We start from the raw sequence: 17,786 nt of genomic DNA on the forward strand, positions 1-17,786 counted from the left end.
TTACAAAATCAAAACTATAAGCCTAGTAGGTTTCTGAAATGTGGTTGATTTGACACAGATTGACTGAATTATGCTGCCATTCATGCATCATCTTATAATTCATGGCAGGCGTCAGAACCTCGGCTTGTCTTAGCTTCTCATTTACATGAAGTTCAGCTTTGAAGGCCTTTTTAGTTTCTCTGTCCTCTCCTCTAAACACACACACACACACACACACACACACACAAGTCCAGGTATCTCTGACAGCCCATCAGTTGCCTGTCTCACACCTCATTGATCCATCAGCTCATGCAAAACGTGAGGAATGAACCAGTTTTCCCACAGATCTGAGTGTTTCGTGTGTCAGAGGAAGAGCTTGGTACATCCAGTATCCTGATATCAGATTTTAACATCTGCTGTGCAAAAGGACACAAGATCTTCCAGTAGAATCTGTTATGTTCAACATTAAGCTGTAAAGTCTTTTCAACTCTAAGAAAAATTAAAGCAATAATGACTGCTTCACGTCCTCCATTGTGCTGCTAGTTTTAGTTAACTGTAGGGAATTTATTATATATATATATATGCATAAATTCATTATCCATGCACGATCCAAAAGACAAGTCTTTAGGAAACTCAGCATTGCATTTTATTTCTCTTTCACGCTTTTCGTCTGTCAGGGATCAGGATAATTGATCACGTCAAACCCTCCCTCTGACCTTTAAGATCACTCCACGCCAAAAATATTCTGCACTAGTGTCAGAATAAAGAGCAGAAATGAATCAATTACAGTAAGAAAGCTAGTGAATGGAGGGAGTTTTGAATAAACCATTTAGTCTGGTTGCTGGGGTCTTCTGGGTGGTTTCTAGTGTGTCTCTTTGTCATTGCTTAGTTCCTCTAAGGTCTCCCAAACTGATCTGATCCGGACTGAACTGGTCTGGTTCCTGTGGTCATGTGAAGGTGACCTGCTCTCAGAGATTCATTCGCTGGATGTTTGATGTCCAGGGCTCGATCTTTCCCCCCAATGTGTTTTCAATCTAGAAGACAAATTTCACTCCAGATTGCTTTTGCTCCTGAGTGGAGGTTGTTTTAAAGGGTCTTGCTCTCTGAGAGCGTGATAGACAGAGAGAGAGAGAGAGAGAGAGAGAGAGAGAGAGAGAGAGAGAGAGAGAGAGAGAGAGAGAGAGAGAGAGAGGTTTTCTGTTATTCCAGCGCTGAAGCCGCTCATTCCAGAGCTCCTGTGGGATTTCAGAGCTCGACTCGGTTTCTCAGAGACATTTCTCATCACAGAGGTACAGGACTGTGAAAGTGGACTGATGTCTGAGACGCAGGGCATTTCTCATGTCTCTGTTTCTGAAGGAGGTCAGAGAAAACTCAGATATAGAGCAGAATAACAGATGTAGATATAAATATATTAACCCTCTGGAGTCACACGCGTCATGAGTTATTTTCTCCTGATAACCCTGAAATGAACTTAAATTACACTTTCAGTTTTAATCGTACTGATAAGAGCAATACATCAATCGAATCTGTAAAGGGTCTACTTTGTTTTGTATACAGACATAATAACAACAGAACTTTGTGCTTTTATAAAATAAAGATAACAAACAAGGTGTGCTGTCTGCAGCCTTTCTCTGCGCTGATCGTCATGTTCAAACACGTCATTAAAATGAAGTGTTACTCCGTGAATACTCAACAAAGAGATATCTATAGAAAGCCTGACATGTCTACTTTTAAACCAAACAAGAAAACAGATATTCTGTGATAAAGTAATCCATATGAACACAACGCGATGTCTGTTTTTCATGTCTCCCTTCATTCTAATGTGACTACGCCCCCGCGCTAAACCCGCGCGGCTTGAATACACCCACACAGAAGAATAGTGGCTCCTTAATTAATTTAGTTTTTTCTTCGTTTTTTTCTGTGTGACTGACCACAGATTATTCATGGATACATTTTTGTGTTTTCTTTAAGAGTTTGATTTTGGGTTTAGTCTGTAATCATTCTCATTCTTTATATAAAACACCTGACGTCTATGATATGACCTCATTGTGTATGTGTGTGTGTGTGTGTGTGTGTGTGTGTTTCATGGTTCATCACAGTTCACATATGATAGATGCTGCTGTTAGTTGTTTGGTTGGTTGTTGACATTTAATGTATTTAAATACTATTAAGTTGTTTTGCATTCTGTGCAAATTTTATGAATACTCATTAAGATTCTAAAACAGCACCAACATAACTAATTTACTGCTAGAATAAGGCCAGCTGATATTCAGCATATAGTTATTTCATTATTATTATTTTTTTAATTTATATAAAGCCAGATTCACGCTTCAATCTAAACATAATTCAACACTGCCCCCTGCTGGATAGACTGTGAGCTCTATTTAATAGTGCTGTTTACTAGAGGACCTGACATACATCCAATTATGGTGACCAATACTCAGAATCCGTGCTCTGCATTTAAACCATCCAAACTGCACACACAGCAGTGAACACACACACACACACACACACACACACACACACACACACACACACAGCAGTGAACACACACAGCAGTGAACACACACACACACACACACACACACACACAGCAGTGAACACACACACACACACACACACACACACACACAGCAGTGAACACACACAGCAGTGAACACACACACACACACACACACACACAGCAGTGAACACACACAGCAGTGAACACACACAGCAGTGAACACACACACACACACACACACATACACACAGCAGTGAACACACACAGCAGTGAACACACACCTGTGGTTGGGGGTTCGGTGCCTAACTCAAGGGCACCTCAGTCGTGGTATTGCCAGCCTGAGACTCAAACCCACAACCTTAGGGTTAGGACTCAAACTTTCTAACCACTAGGCCAAGACTTCCTTTTAAGTCCGTCATCACTACTAGTGCTTCTAGCGACACTAAACCTTGAGTCTGTGCATCGTCAGTGTGATCGACTGTGTGATCAGACGCATACTGAAGGAAGGACCTGAATCAAGTCTTCAGACACACACACATGATGACATTTCATGTCATCTACACACTTTAACCACTGATCTATAATAGAATGAATTATTAACAAGCTGTGACTTAAAAATAAAAAAACAAATTCCACAGTTAATAATTAAATGCATGACAACTCGTGACACAAGAACACAAAACACTGGAAAGGGCCGGAGCTCCAAAAAGTAAATAATGAAATTGATTTATTGACTGTGTTCATATGAATTGAAAGGTAATCATGATTAGTAATTATAGAAAGGATTGATGTGTCACTACATTAAAAACTAGAATCAACACAAACAGATGTTGAGAATAGCACAGAAACACATGGTCACTCAGCAGGACTCACACACACACACACACACACACACACACACACTGATCTTACTGTCTATATGAGGATTTATTACACATTTATTCTGACATGTTATTTCACTGACAGAAGTTCAGCTGCAGTATTAGTGTTATGAAGAGAAAAGGAGACTCTATAACATCTCATTGTTACTGATTCATCATGCAGCTCAAAGCATTATGGGTAGAATCTATCAATAGTCTATTATGATTCATCAACACAGTTTCACTGATGATCCAGACCGAACATTAAACCCAGGATAGAGCGGCTGAGTGAATGTGGTCTGGACTGTGTGGATGAGGCTCATTGTGTCAGAGACGCTGTAGAAGCACAAGATTCCTGCACTGTGATCCACAAACACTCCTATTTTACCGATGACGGACTCTACAGGGATAACAGTCTGTATTTTATTATGTCTGAATGAGTAACTGAAGCGGGTGCAGATTAAACTCCAGGACTGATCATTATGTCCAAACACACATTCATCACCCGATCCCTTCCTGCTGATGCTCTTATATGACACTGATATTGAGAGCAGATATTGAGTGCTGAGAGAGACTGGAAACTCTACAGAAAACAGAAATCAAAACTCATCAGCTCCACCTTCACTCAATAACCTTCAGGAACATCAGATTTGTGCAGATCTTGTTGACCTGTCTGAATCCAGCACTTTCAAAGCATCAGCTTCATTCTTCTCATATTCATTATCTCACATTAGAGCTACAGATTCTACAATTTGATTTCACTTAAAATAAAACGTCTCTAGGTTACGAATGTAACCCTAGCTCCTTGAGGGAACGAGGCGCTGCGTCGAGCGCTTTGGGGAAATGCCTTTGGCAAGATCAACTCTGAATATCGTGTGCAATCTGTCCAATGGAAGAGTGTGACGTCACAGGCGGGGTGACATAACGACCAGGAAGCTATAAAGGCATGTGCCAAGTAGCTGGCTTCAGCTTCGAGTAGGGAAGCGCCGGCAGGGGTGCCGGGAGTATGGCTCTGCGATGCAGTGTCTCGTTCCCTCGAAGAACTAGGGTTACATTCGTAACCTATAGACGTTCCTCTTCAGGAACTCGAGCTGCGTCGAGCGCTTTGGGGAACGATGAGCCAACGCTGCTAGACTAACAATCCCCTGCCTAGTGTGTATCCGAAAAGCACAGCTAAGGCAAGAGGACAGAAGAGCCCGGAGCAGCTTGCATATCAAGATTGTAAAATCTGGCAAATGTAGGGGGCGTGGACCATCCCGCAGCGTTGCAGATGTCCAAGAGGGACACGCATGCTAGAAAGCCCATAGAGGCATCCATACCCCGAGTAGAGTGAGCCTTGGCTCCCAAAGGAATGGGCAGACCAGAGGACTCATAGGAGACATTGATAGCCTTGACTATCCAACGACTAAGGGTCTGCTTAGAGGCAGAGAAACCCTTTTTAGCAGGACCATAGCAAACAAGCAATTGGTCAGTTTCTCTCCACAGGGCAGCTCTGTGCTCGAACTGGACATATACAGTTTAGCTTTTCCTGGTCTGGCTCCCGAAAGGGAGGAGGGCAGAAGGCCTGCAGTACTATTGGTTGTGGCGTAACAGAGGGAACTTTAGAAACATAACCCGCTAGAGGGTATAAGAATGCTTTGGCCATACCAGGGGCAAAGTCTAAGTAGTTAGGGGCCACCGAGAGGGCTTTACAAAGAGCCTCTAACACCAGAACCAAGTCCCACTGTGAGTACGGGACCGTACTGGAGGTCTCAGCCTCAGTGCACCGTGGAGGAACGTGTAACTAGGGGGTGTCTAACCACTGACTGACCATTGAAAGGGACGTGGTAAGCAGCTATGGACACCACGTACACCTTTAAGGTGGAGTGAGTTAACCCCGCAGAGAGCCTAGCTTGGAGAAACTCAAGAACTGTACCAACTGGGCAGTTAACGGGGTCAAGCTGGCGGTCTCTGCACCATGAGGTGAAGAGTTTCCACCTCAGGGCATACAGTTTCCTCGTAGAGGGAGCTCTGGATTGGAGGAGGGTTTCAACAACCTCAGTTGAGAGACCGAATGCTATGAACTGTGCCCCCTCAGGGGCCACACCCACAACTTCCACAGCTCCGGGCGATTATATATAAATATATAAATAGGATAAATAACTGGGAGTAACGCTCGCGGGAGACCGCTGCACCCTGAAACACTGGCAGGGTTGGCAGACTGGCCTCCAGAGGGCACTGGGGTGAGACGGGCCCCGTATAATGAGGTGGACACCGCTCTACTGCAGTGGGGGCTACCCTCAAGGTCACTGCGCTTCCTAGCTTCGATAATTGCACGAAGATCTGACTTGGCTTTGGAAGCCCCCGACTCAGAGCTAAGACCCTCTGTCCCGATGTGGGGGAGCACAAGTGGCGACGCTCTGCTTTTGAGCCTCACGGTATGAGGAGCTTGCTTGTGGCTTGGGTATCTCCCACCCAAATCCCACAAGAGCGACGAGGGAGGAAACTCTGGAACATCGCCTCCTGTTTGCGTGCCTCCTGGAACCTGTCGACTACAGTATTGACTGTGTCGCAGACAGGGTCAGCCATAAATGCCTCTCCGCGGCCACCAAGGCTGCCATAGACCGCCCAAACGTGCGAGCGGTCTCTTTGGTGGCGCGGAGGGAGAGATCAGTGGTCCGTCTAAGCTCTGCGATATCTTCGGACTTGATCCTCTCTCCCTCATCTAAATCTCTCAGCAGGTATGATATGCCTGCAAGACGGCCATAGTGTGAAGGCACGCCCCCGCCTGACCTGCTGCCACATAGCCCTTGCTCATTAACATTGATGTTGTTTTTAACGGTTTTGTGGGCAAGGCCGGAGCCTTCCTGGTCGCTACGTCACCCCACCTGTGACGTCACGCTCTTCCATTGGACAGATTGCACACGATATTCCTTTTCCCAAAGCGCTCCATGCAGCTCGAGTTCCTGAAGAGGAATTATACATGATTCCCAAGTGAAAGCAATCATTCATTCATGACCTACACGTCTTATGTTTCCATGTTCAGCATGAGGAACAAAATTAATGTTTCTAGAATAGAGCTTCTAGATCTGTTACCTGCAGGAACTGGATGTGATCCTGTGTGTGTGAAAGCTGCTCCAGCTCAGTGTCTCTCCTCCTCAGATCATTGATCTCCTGCTCCAGTCGCTCCAGTATACTTTCTTCTGATCCTCCTGATCCCAGCAGTCTGTAATACAGATCTTACAGTAACTGTGTCCACACTGGATGGTCACTGGATCCTTCAGGAGTTCCAGACACACTGGACACAAGAACTCATCCTGAAAAACTTTGGCTCCTGCCATGTTACTGCTTGAATACAGAGACACAAACACACAACAGCTCAACTGCACTTAAGTTTCTCTTTCACTGAACTCATGAGATTCCTGTTTCCTGGTTCTGTGTTTGTTACGTGTGTTTAACAGGTGTGTCTGTGAAGCAGGTTCCTGATCCTTTAGAGTTTAGTTTCGACACACCTGGCCGTTAATGCAAAGACCTTAAGAAGTTGAATCAGGTCTGTTTAATTTAGATCAAACTAAACTCTGTGGGAAAGTGACTCTCCTGGACTAGGAATGGGGAACCCTGATAATGAAATGTCTGCTTGATATCAGTCTCAGACAAACACTCAAATAATACAAGTTAAAGAGAAGCAGGTCAATAGTTTTAAAAACTTGATTAATTCTGCATCCTAATTACTACACTTGAACTACAGGACTAATAACTGTACAGATTTACACTCCCTTCATGATCACACTGATAGATCAGTTTTTTTCAGTCTTTCAGTTGGCTTCAGTCTTCACACACACAAACACACAGGCATACTCACATTCACACACTCTCTCTCAGTATTCAATTTCAGTATTAGGCATGACAAACATTAGTACAACTTTATTGGCATGACAAACATTAGTACATTTGTGTTATGAAAACATTGCTGGGGACTAGGATAACACTATGATACCCAACTTTTATACACAAATATACCTCTTATATAAATAAACTATAAGCTGTATATTTTGATCTCTATTCTTACCTGGATCCTTCAGGAGATCCAGACACACTGCACACAAGAACAACGTCTGAAATTCTACTTCAGTTTCAGTATTAAGTGCTTTATTTTCTTGGCATGACTAATATTTGTGCATTTGTATTTCAAAAGCATTGCAGTGTTGCTGGGTATAGCAACTAGTTATAGTTATTTAACTGCTCTAGTTATTTAACTGTGTTTGGACAGTGGGGTTAGTTCTCTTACAGTGAATGCTTGAAGAGATGAAGGATCTATGTCTGTTATCATATAATCTATGGTACTATTTCCAAAGCTGTATCTTCCTCAAGTGTCCCCTCGTATACTACTGTTGTTTGTGTACAGACCCAGACTTTGTCAGAGCTGTTGGAGATTTTTATCACTCTTATTGACGATAGGTTTTTTCTTTCTCCAATTAGGGATGCTCCGATCTGCCTTTTTAACCTCCGATACCGATTCCGATACTTAGCGTTCAGGATTGCCCGATATCAATCCCGGTGGTTGTTGAAACCACATATGTAAATTTTACTCCTCCCAAAATTGTGTGCATATTATAGGCTATTGCGGTCTTTGATCTCGAAATGAGCTGATAATTAATAAAATGCAGTGTTTATCTTTTGAGTTCATTGACTTTAATGATAGCGAATTTAGATTGAATTTAAATATAGTGCAGGCATTGAAGATCGGATTTATATGCCTTTTTCGACGACACATGTATGTGGCCAAGTATAAATGAAAACGTTTTTACAAATCAGATAGTTGTCTGATTAGCAAAAATTCATAACATGACCATGTGTAAGAAATGGCTTCAGAAGTAACACCGAATAATACCTTCATTCTCGGATATAGATCGGCTCTCTCTGACCGATACCAGATAGTAGAGTAAGTCCCAGAATCTTCTCTTCAGTTACACTCTCACTCCATACACAGAGGAGACTGAACCGCAGCCTCTGGTAAGGCAAAATGAGGAGGTGTGTGTGTGTGTGGGTTTATTATCTATTCTGATTCATCAACACAGTTTCACTGATGATCCAGAAAAAAAAAGACTAAACCCAGGATAGAGCGGCTGAGTGAATGTGGTCTGGACTGTGTGGATGAGGCTCATTGTGTCAGAAACGCTGTAGAAGGACAGAGTTCCTGCACTGTGATCCACAAACACTCCTATTCTCCTGCTGATGGACTCTACACGGATAACAGTCTGTATCTTATTGTGGATGAATGAGTAACTGGAGGAAGAGCAGATTAAACTCCAGGACTGATCATAAAATCCAAACCAACAATCATGACCCCGTCCCTTCCTGCTGATGCTCTTATATGACACTGATATACACACTTCTTGTCCACTCCACTGCAGCTCCCAGTAACAGTGTCCACACACACTCTCTCTACATAACACCTGAGACACATAATTAAATCTGTCTGGATGATCAGGATATGTCTGATCCGTGCCAGTGTTAGTAATCACTCTATTGCTCTCAGACAGACGGAGACGTTTATTCACTGTGTTCAGATCCAGAGTGAGCTGATGGGAATCTGATGGAGATAAAACACATCATAATCAGTTATTCATCTGTTTGATCTTTTCATGTAGCTGAACACTTCATGTTCAGTGTATCACCGGTTCCCTGTCAGACGGTCACGTTTGCTTTTACGTCAGAACAGACTGACGAATGGGGTCTTGCCTGAGAGTCCTATCACCTTAGAGTCGTAACAGGATGAGGCAATGGTAGACTGAGTACCTTGGTCTGCAGGATTTGCATTGCGAGGGTATATAACGAGCAGCATGAGCAACTCTCATTCAAGCTTTCACTTCAGAACTGAGCACATCTCTCTGCCTGCTTCACTGGAGTGTTTTCTGCACCGGAGTCTTCAGTGCTGTTGATGCAACAGCGCATTTCAGCAGTTTGTTTGGGCTTTCTGCTTTTTCTCTCCAGCTCTGTGTTCCCCTTAGCGATTAAGCACCTCTGAAAGAGCTGTTTTTCTAAAAGAGCTTCACTGGTTGTGTTTGCATCTTTTTACAGATGTCAAACTGCCCATGCGTTTCTGAGTGCGGTCAATATATGGCTCCTCATGATGGCCACGATTGGATCGCTTCTCACATGCCTGGCCTTTTCGGCACGTTGATTCTGCATTCATGGATGGTTGATGCTCTCATTGCAGGAACATGACAATCGTGGTGTTAAGATCATGACTCGGTTACCTTAAACAGTATAGAGTCCCTTCTGCCACACCCCAATCTAGATCCTCTTTCTGTGAGAGCACTATATCCGCTGGTGGCCAGGGTGATCTCATGGTGATGGTGTGGGCCTCCCCGATGAGACAACCTCCTCGGGCCACACCCCCTCACAAACACCACAGCCCATGGAGCTTCCAGTTGAGCATGCTGGGCCCTCTCACCAGGTCCCCATCATTTCATTCGGGGCTCCAAATCGCTGCATCACAAGACAAGCTTGAGTCCTCGGGAGATGAGGATTCAGCTTTGATGCCTCCCTCTGGGATGCCAGCATTGCCCGAGTCTGAGTCCGGCCATGCTTTCCCGGCTCAAAAACTCGAAATGTGTCGATACTAGGTGTCAATCTACCCATCCCTACCTCCAGATCTACCAGGCCAAGATGCAGTGTCGACCCAGAAGTCTTGCAGGAGGCTTGCTCTCCTACTGACCTCACTCTATAGGCGACAGAGGTTACTGTGTGCTCCTTAGGTCAGTTTATGTCCACTTAGGTGGTCCAGGAGTGGCACCTATGGCTGAACCTGGCAGACATTAGGGAGTCTGAGAGGACCCAGCTCCTCAACTCCCCGGTCTCTCAGGCTGGCCTCTTTGGCAACACAATCTAGAGTTTTGCCCAGCAATTCTCTGCTGCCCCAAAGCAGTTTGATGACATAAAACATACTCTGCCCCAGTGGCCCACTGCTGCCTCTACACTAGCGCCTGCTCAGCTGCCTCTTCATCAGGCCCAGCGGTGTTCCTCAGATGGGCAACCCTGAGGGGAGAAGTCAGCTCTTCAGGAGATGGGAGCAGGACCGCTCCTTCCACCGGAGGAGGGCCGAGAAGAATCTTTGGTTTTCATTTTCTTTTTGGTCTGCCACTGGCCAGATGACTGGTGGCACCTAAACCATTATTAAAAGAGCTGTTTCCTCTACTTCCAGGTCCCCAGAGGCTGTGGATGACAGTAGGCGATGTGATACCTCACCCCTTCTTCTTTTGCCAGTTTCCAGGCAAAGACCAGCTTGAGAATGCATTCCTTCTCACACCCCTTTGCCATGTTTTGGAATCAGACGAATGTACGCACTCCAACCTTGCTGAGCACTCCTTCCATGTCGGGGCCACCTGTTCTGCCTTACTGCTCTACTGTGGGAACAGCTGAAGTTCCTTTGAACTGGCCTGGCTACAGCTCTCCAGTCCTTCCTGCTGGCTCATCTGAATGATCACCCTTGGCTTTGCAATCCAATTTGCCCAGTGTCCCCCCAGGTTTCGGGGTGTTTGTGCTACGATGGTAGACAAGGATGCTCCTATCATGCCAACAGAGATCGTGACCCTGCTTGCAATGGGCATGATAGAGCTGGTCTGTCCAGCCGGCATGAAGTCCAGCTTCTACAGCCTCTACATTATAGTACCCAAGAAAATGGGTGGCTCTGGCTTTGGTTCAGAGGGACTGGCACATGCAGGTTTTATCAGTTGACGGAGCGTGTCTGGAATTTGGGCTGGCTAACTTTCAAATTATCTTGAGACCCAGCCCTGGCACTGCTCTGTCTAGAATCTGTGCTCCACACTTAATTAGACAGAACTCAGTGCTTCAGGACCTCAGACCAGGTCTTTGTCTGTTATGGAAAGGAAAGGCTGTCTCCAAGCAGAGGTTATCCCACTGGATAGTGAATGCTATTGTCTTATCAGGCTCAAGACCTGTCATGCCCCCTGGGGGTAAGAGCTCACTCAGCTCAACTGTAGCTTCCTTCCCTCGCTAACAGACATCTGTAGAGCTGTGGGCTGGGCGACAGCTAACACGTTTGTGAGATTCTATAATCTCTGTATAGAGCCTGTGTCCTCCCACATACTTGCCCCTTCAGGCCAGTAATCAGGACCTGCTCTGTGTCAATTTGCTTGCTGCGCGATTCCACTCCACAGACTGGATGCGTGCGCTATTCACCTCAGGTGAGTTCCACAGTTCAGAACCCTGGGTTCTTCCAGCACAGTTTGTGTCGAGCACATGCACGCCCTGTCGGTCAGCCCCTGTGTTTGACTAGTGCCTCCATGTATTGTCATTTCTCTTTTGTGCAATTCCACCTGTGTATTTCCACAGTAAGTCTCTCAGTAGCATGTGTCTTACCCTTGGCAAGCCACCCTTGCTGTCTCTGTCTTTGAAATTTTCCACCCTGTGGGCTGGATATCTCAGAGTCGCTACATGGGTTGATATCCGCTTTGTAAGTCCTCCTATGAGTATTGGCAGCCTGTTACCATACTTCCAGCTGGAAAATGCTACCCAGTGCATTCTATGTTAGCCGTTCACTTTTGCTGGCCTCACAACAAGATGCTATAACTTACACGGGTCACTGGAAGACAGCTACTGTGGTGGTTTGTAAGGGACTCCATTCGTCAGTCTGTTCTGACGTAATGTTGAACGTGACCGACTGAAAGGGTATGTCTAAGTTACGCATTTAATCCTCATTCCCTGAAGGAAACAAAATCTTCTTTCACCTTCTACAGGAAGAACATGAACACAATCAGTGAGTTTTTATGCTTGTTTTCTTACTGACTTACATTGTAGGAAGTCCTTCCTGGTCCAGTAGTCAATGTTGGTGAATGTGGCTGTGGAAATCAACAGACATGAACAGTGTGTTTCTCATGATCCCTCAATCCATCCCTAAGACATTTCTAATATGATGTTCTCTGTGATATGAGATGATGATGGACTCATTTCTGAGAGCAGTTGAATCTCCAGGACTTTACCTCTGTCTGAGATCTTCTTCAGCTGCTCTATGCAGAAATCCTCCAGTTTGTGTCTCAGCTGATGGACAGATTCTCTCAGATCATCAGAAGAGAAGAGATCACTGAAGATACCCTCATTTACATCTGTAGATTCAGGAGGTGCTGAGAGAGACTGGAAACTCTACAGAAAACGGAAATCAAAACTCAACAGCTCCACACTTCACCCAATAACCTGCAGGAACATCAGATTTGTGCAGATCTTGTTAACTTGACTGATCTTTCATAACTCACCACAAACCAGCTCTTCCATAGCATCAGCTACATTCATTAAATCACAGTAGAGCTACAGATTCTAGTATTTTACAATTATATAAAAACTATATGTAATTTTCAAGTGATACCATTCATTCACTACCTACACATCTATTGTCTTTTCAACTCGTTGATTTCTGAAACGGCTGCTCAAGCTATCAAACGTCTTGTTTATATTTCTGTGTTCACCACGGGATGAAATGAAAGTTTCTAAACTAGAGCTTTAATGAAGGCTACTATTAACCTACTGAAATGAACAAGGAATATGATTTATATTGGGGGGAATATTTGGTATTCCCCATAATACCAGATTTCACAAGAAGCCAAGATTAGATTTTAAAATATGTACATTATTTTACTGAAAATGCTTTTTTTTTTTTTTTTTGCTGTGTTTTTACTGCAAAACAGCAACAAGATTTTAAAATGCTGCAAATATGGCCCCAATTTTTGAGGAAAGCCACCACAAATTCAGTCATTAAGGCCATAAAAATAAGAAAACTCATTAATGTGGAACAGGCAAATACTAATCAGTTTCATCAACTTTGAGGATCACCTGATCCAAATTTAGATGAATGTTACTCAGAATGTTTACTATCACGTTCACTGATTTCACCATGATGCAATAACTCGGAAGGAAAAATAAAATAAAAGGCTGGAATGTTACTGAAGTTTTGAACTGTTGGTGGTGCTAGTGGTTTTTGACAGCTGAATATATCTTTCCAGAAGAAAGAGCTCAGAGAAATGATTTCTAGAGCCGAATGTCATTTGTAAATGGTGTCTCTTTCAAAAGAAGACGATCAGGTTAAGGTCTGACTGATGATTTTTTAATAAGACACTCATGAAATGTTTCTCTGTGAGTCTCTGTCACAGCAGGATCTGCTCAAGTCCACTATGATCCTGTTCTTCTAGATGTGTGTTACCTGCAGGAACTGGATGTGATCCTGTGTGTGTGAAAGCTGCTCCAGTTCAGCGTCTCTCCTCCTCAGGACATTGATCTCCTGCTCCAGTCGCTCCAGTCGTTCTTCAGCTCGACTCACTGCAGTCTTTTCCTGATCTCTGATCAGTCGTATCAGCTCAGAGCGGCTTCTCTCAATGGAGCGGATGAGCTCAGTAAAGATCCTCTCACTGTCCTCCACTGCTGTCTGTGCAGAGCGCTGTTAGGACACACAGTGATTCAGCTTCAGTGAGTCTGAACTGAGACGGAGACAAACTTCTCTTCTTCTCCAGACTCACCTTATGAGACTCCACAGTCTCTCTCAGCTGCTGGAGATCTTTCTCTCTCTGCTGGATTCTCTGCTGGAGCGTCTTCTGTGTCTCCTTCAGCTGCTTCTGCAGTACAAACAGATGATAGTGAGTGGTAGCCACAGAAAACTACTGCCACTAAATCATCATGAGAACAGATGAATCCAGTAAACATAGGATGAGACATTTTAAAGGCTACTTATCTCAACTTATAACTAATGGCTGTAGGTTCAAACTCCAGAAGCAACGATGGGTTGCGATTATCTTACAAGAATTATCATGAAGCACAAGGAGTGCTTAGCAATATTTCAGCAGTGTTTAGTGTTAAATACCTGTTTCTCTCTCCTCTGTGCTGCTGCTGTTACAGTGTCATGGTTTCTATGTTCATCCATCGTACACAGCACACAAATATATTTCTGATCAGTGCGACAGAAAACCTCAAGGAGCTTCTCATGATTCTGGCAGATCATCTCCTGCAGTCGTCCAGTTGCTTCAATCACTCTGTGTGGTTTACGTGAATGAAATTCTTCATGACGGTCAAAATGAGTTTGACAATAAGAGTCCAGACACATCAGACAGGACTTTACGGCTTTGTGATTTCTTCCAGTACAGGCGTCACACTGCACATCTCCAGCTCCAGCGTAAGAATCAGCAAAAAATGTAGTCTTCTTCAGTTTCTCCACCACTTCAGCCAGCATGGTGTTTCTAGATAAAGCAGGTCTTGGACTGAAGGTCTCTCTGCACTGAGGACAGCTGTAGACTCTCTTCTGATCCTCCTGATCCCAGCAGTCTGTAATACAGATCTTACAGTAACTGTGTCCACACTGGATGGTCACTGGATCCTTCAAGAGATCCAGACACACTGCACACAAGAAATCCTTTTGATCCACTGAAATTCTGGCTTCTGCCATTTTACTACTTCATTACAGAGACACAAACACACCACAGCTCAACTAAACTTCAGTTTAACTTTTCCTGAACTGATGAGTTTAAATATTTTCCTGGTTCTGTGTTTGAGTGATTCGTATAAAAAAGGGGTTTCTGTGAATATGCGAAGCAGTTTCCTTATTCCTTTTTCTGAAGAGCAACATTCCTGTTGAGTTTAGTTTCGACCCAGATAACACAGATATGTCTGCAAGATGTCTGTTAAAGCCTTTACATGTAATGCATTATAAAGCTATCCATAATGCACTTTGTAATGCAATATATATTGGTGTAACAATGTGGTTACAATTATTCATCATAAAGTGCATGCAAGGTGCATTGCAGGACTTAATTCATACCTTAAAATACTTGCATTAAGAAGGCTTCAAGTTAAACATTTTGAAATTTTCTAGATTAGAAATTATCTAGTATGTTGTTTGGCCATTAAGCATTATTAAGAAATAAGTTGTAAAATGCTGAATGTAAGATGCATGTAACATGCTGAATGTCACTATATCAAACAAACACAATGTAGAGCTGCAACGTTTAGTAACAGTTTAGTAAACAAATAACAAATAAAGACAAACCAAAACCTTTTTTCTTGAATAAGCTCCATATTCTAAAGGCCGCTTTATAGAATGGAGTCAGTCCATTCAGCTGAAAAAAAACCCAGTCCCAGGCCTCCTGCTTGACTCAAAATAAAGTAAGCAACATTCCTCCAAACAAAATCTTCAGGTACAGTTAAAAATCTTTGAATAAATTGTAAACAAAAAGTTGCTCCTCTGCTGGCCAGATGTACTAGTCCTTGTCCTCCTTCCTACTTAGGGAGATATAGTACACTCTGCGGCACCCAGTGAAGCTTAGTCCAAATCAAGTCCATAATGAAAGCTTGTAGTTTTGCAAGAAGTCCGCTTGGTGGCTCAGTACATGCCAAGCAATGCCAAAATGTTGAAGCCTCCAAATTACTGATGACTATAACACATCATCTAAATTATATTTTGGGCCAAAGCCATTTCCATTTTTCCAGTCACCCCTTAGTTTTTTTTCTAAAAATCCCTCCCAGTTTTTTTGTAAAACTGAATCATCTCCAAGGTATACACCTAAATATTTAAAGCCATTTTTCTTCCAATCAAATCCTGCAGGTAAATTAGGAAGGCATTATCCATCCCACTTTCCACATACAATAACTTCACTCTTACTCCAGTTTACCTTAGCTGAAGACAGTTTCCCAAAGTCATCAATTATTATTATTCTTAGATTATCTACCTCTTCTTGATTATTCACAATACCAATAACATCATCAGCATAAGCCGAGAATTAAATTTTAAAATCACATTTTGGTATACTCCAAACTATTCTTACTAAAAATGGTTCAATTGCTGAAGCATACAACATGCTGGACAAAGCAAATCCTTGCCTGATATTAGTCTTATGACTCTTAAACACCTCTCTTTCCAACTCCATTTTCCATGCATTTTCATTCTGCATATCAGTATAAGTCTCCTGAACATGACATGACAACAATATTTTTTTGCTTTACCAGGTCAAACAGCACTGCTCTTTTTCTATGATCCCTTGCACCATTTATGTTCAAACTGCCCAGCTTTAAATTACTCATGAATAAATTAATAAAAAAAGACTGAGCATAACAAAAAAAGAAAAGTAAAAAGAAAGATTATAACATTGCTTTTGCATAATTTAACATAGTTGATTTCAGCTTTTAAAACTATTTTCTTCAGCCAGTATCAGTTCTTGTTCTGTGAGACCCCCAAACCCTTTTTCTTTCATTGACACTCTTACTGACTCTATAAACAATTTCCGATCAGGAATGAAATCCTCTACCTGAACTCGTTAATCAGTTTGCAAGGGTATAGGTATTCCTTTCAGATCTCCTAAGAGAAACTGAATCAGCTGAGCTTACAGATTCAAACTCACTTATCGTTATCGTTATTCACACTTTCTTCATGATCAGCTCCTTGTTTACTTTTTCACCATTCTCATGTTTTTCCCCTCATTTCTATCCCTATCCTTCTCTTGTTGGTTTTCACACACAACATTTTGTTCTTGCCCCTCTCCATCATTATTCTGAATTGTTTCATGTTGTCCATTCTCTGGACAAGCACGAACAAGATGTCCTTCTTTACCACACTTAAAACATTTAATTGTTTCTGATGTTAAATAAATAAAATTTCAGTGCAAGATTCAACTACTGTCCGTTATTTAGAATCATATACACTTATCTACGGAGAGTAACAACATGCTTAAATTTTGCAGATTTACAGTTTAAAGCATTCTTTCTAATCTTTTGTACAACTTTCCCACGCCTTGCCAATTCTCTTTCAATTACTTCATCTTTGATAAATGTTGGAACATATGACAGTAAGAATTTTGTCGCAGGTTGCATCAAAGTATGTGGTTTAAGCCTCTTTTATGATGATTCCACTCTCAATGATCTCATTAACTTTATTCGTGTCATCTAAGAACTAAACAATTGTGCTGTTCTTTCTTGATGCTTACTTGCACTGTCTACAGACTGTATTATGTTATTCCAGCACTAAAGCCACTCGTTCTGGAGTTTCTGTTGGATTTCAGAGCTCAACTCGGTTTCTCAGAGAGATTTTTCATAACAGAGCTTCATCTTTGTTTTATACAAAGATAATTCTAATTATCTTTGTATTAAACACCATACATAAAAAATATGACCTCATTGTGCGTGTGTGTGTGTGTGTGTGTGTGTGTGTTTCATGGTTCATCACAGTTCACGTATGATAGATGCTGCTGTTAGTTGTTTGGTTGGTTGTTGACATTTAATGTATTTAAATACTATTAAGTTGTTTTGCATTCTGTGCAAATTGAATTAATACTCATTAAGATTCTAAAACAGCACAAACATAACTAATTTACTGCTAGAATAATTCATTTATGGCCAGCTGATATGCAGCATGTAATTATTTCAATATTTATTTTTTTACTTCATATAAAAGTTCTGATAAAGCCAGATTT

The 17,786-nt window shown here is 42.5% G+C and overlaps 2 protein-coding genes across 4 annotated transcripts in view; one reads left to right on the top strand and one right to left on the bottom strand.

Annotated features, from left to right (window-relative positions):
- LOC128030301 (cyclin-dependent kinase 14) overlaps positions 1–17,786 on the top strand; it is a 144,732-nt gene that overhangs the window by 66,282 nt on the left and 60,664 nt on the right. The window lies entirely within an intron of this gene.
- LOC128030296 (tripartite motif-containing protein 16-like) lies at positions 10–16,188 on the bottom strand. The gene is made up of 7 exons (XM_052617791.1): positions 14,192–16,188; positions 13,851–13,946; positions 13,538–13,771; positions 12,327–12,486; positions 12,138–12,185; positions 6,418–8,914; positions 10–1,082 (listed from the first exon to the last, which is right to left on the bottom strand). Exons 1-6 carry the CDS (start codon positions 14,768–14,770, stop codon positions 8,391–8,393), a joined length of 1,641 nt encoding a protein of 546 aa, XP_052473751.1. The 5' UTR covers positions 14,771–16,188; the 3' UTR covers positions 10–1,082; positions 6,418–8,390.

Source organism: Carassius gibelio, chromosome A16, assembly GCF_023724105.1.
Source record: "Carassius gibelio isolate Cgi1373 ecotype wild population from Czech Republic chromosome A16, carGib1.2-hapl.c, whole genome shotgun sequence".
Lineage (NCBI taxonomy): Eukaryota > Metazoa > Chordata > Actinopteri > Cypriniformes > Cyprinidae > Carassius > Carassius gibelio.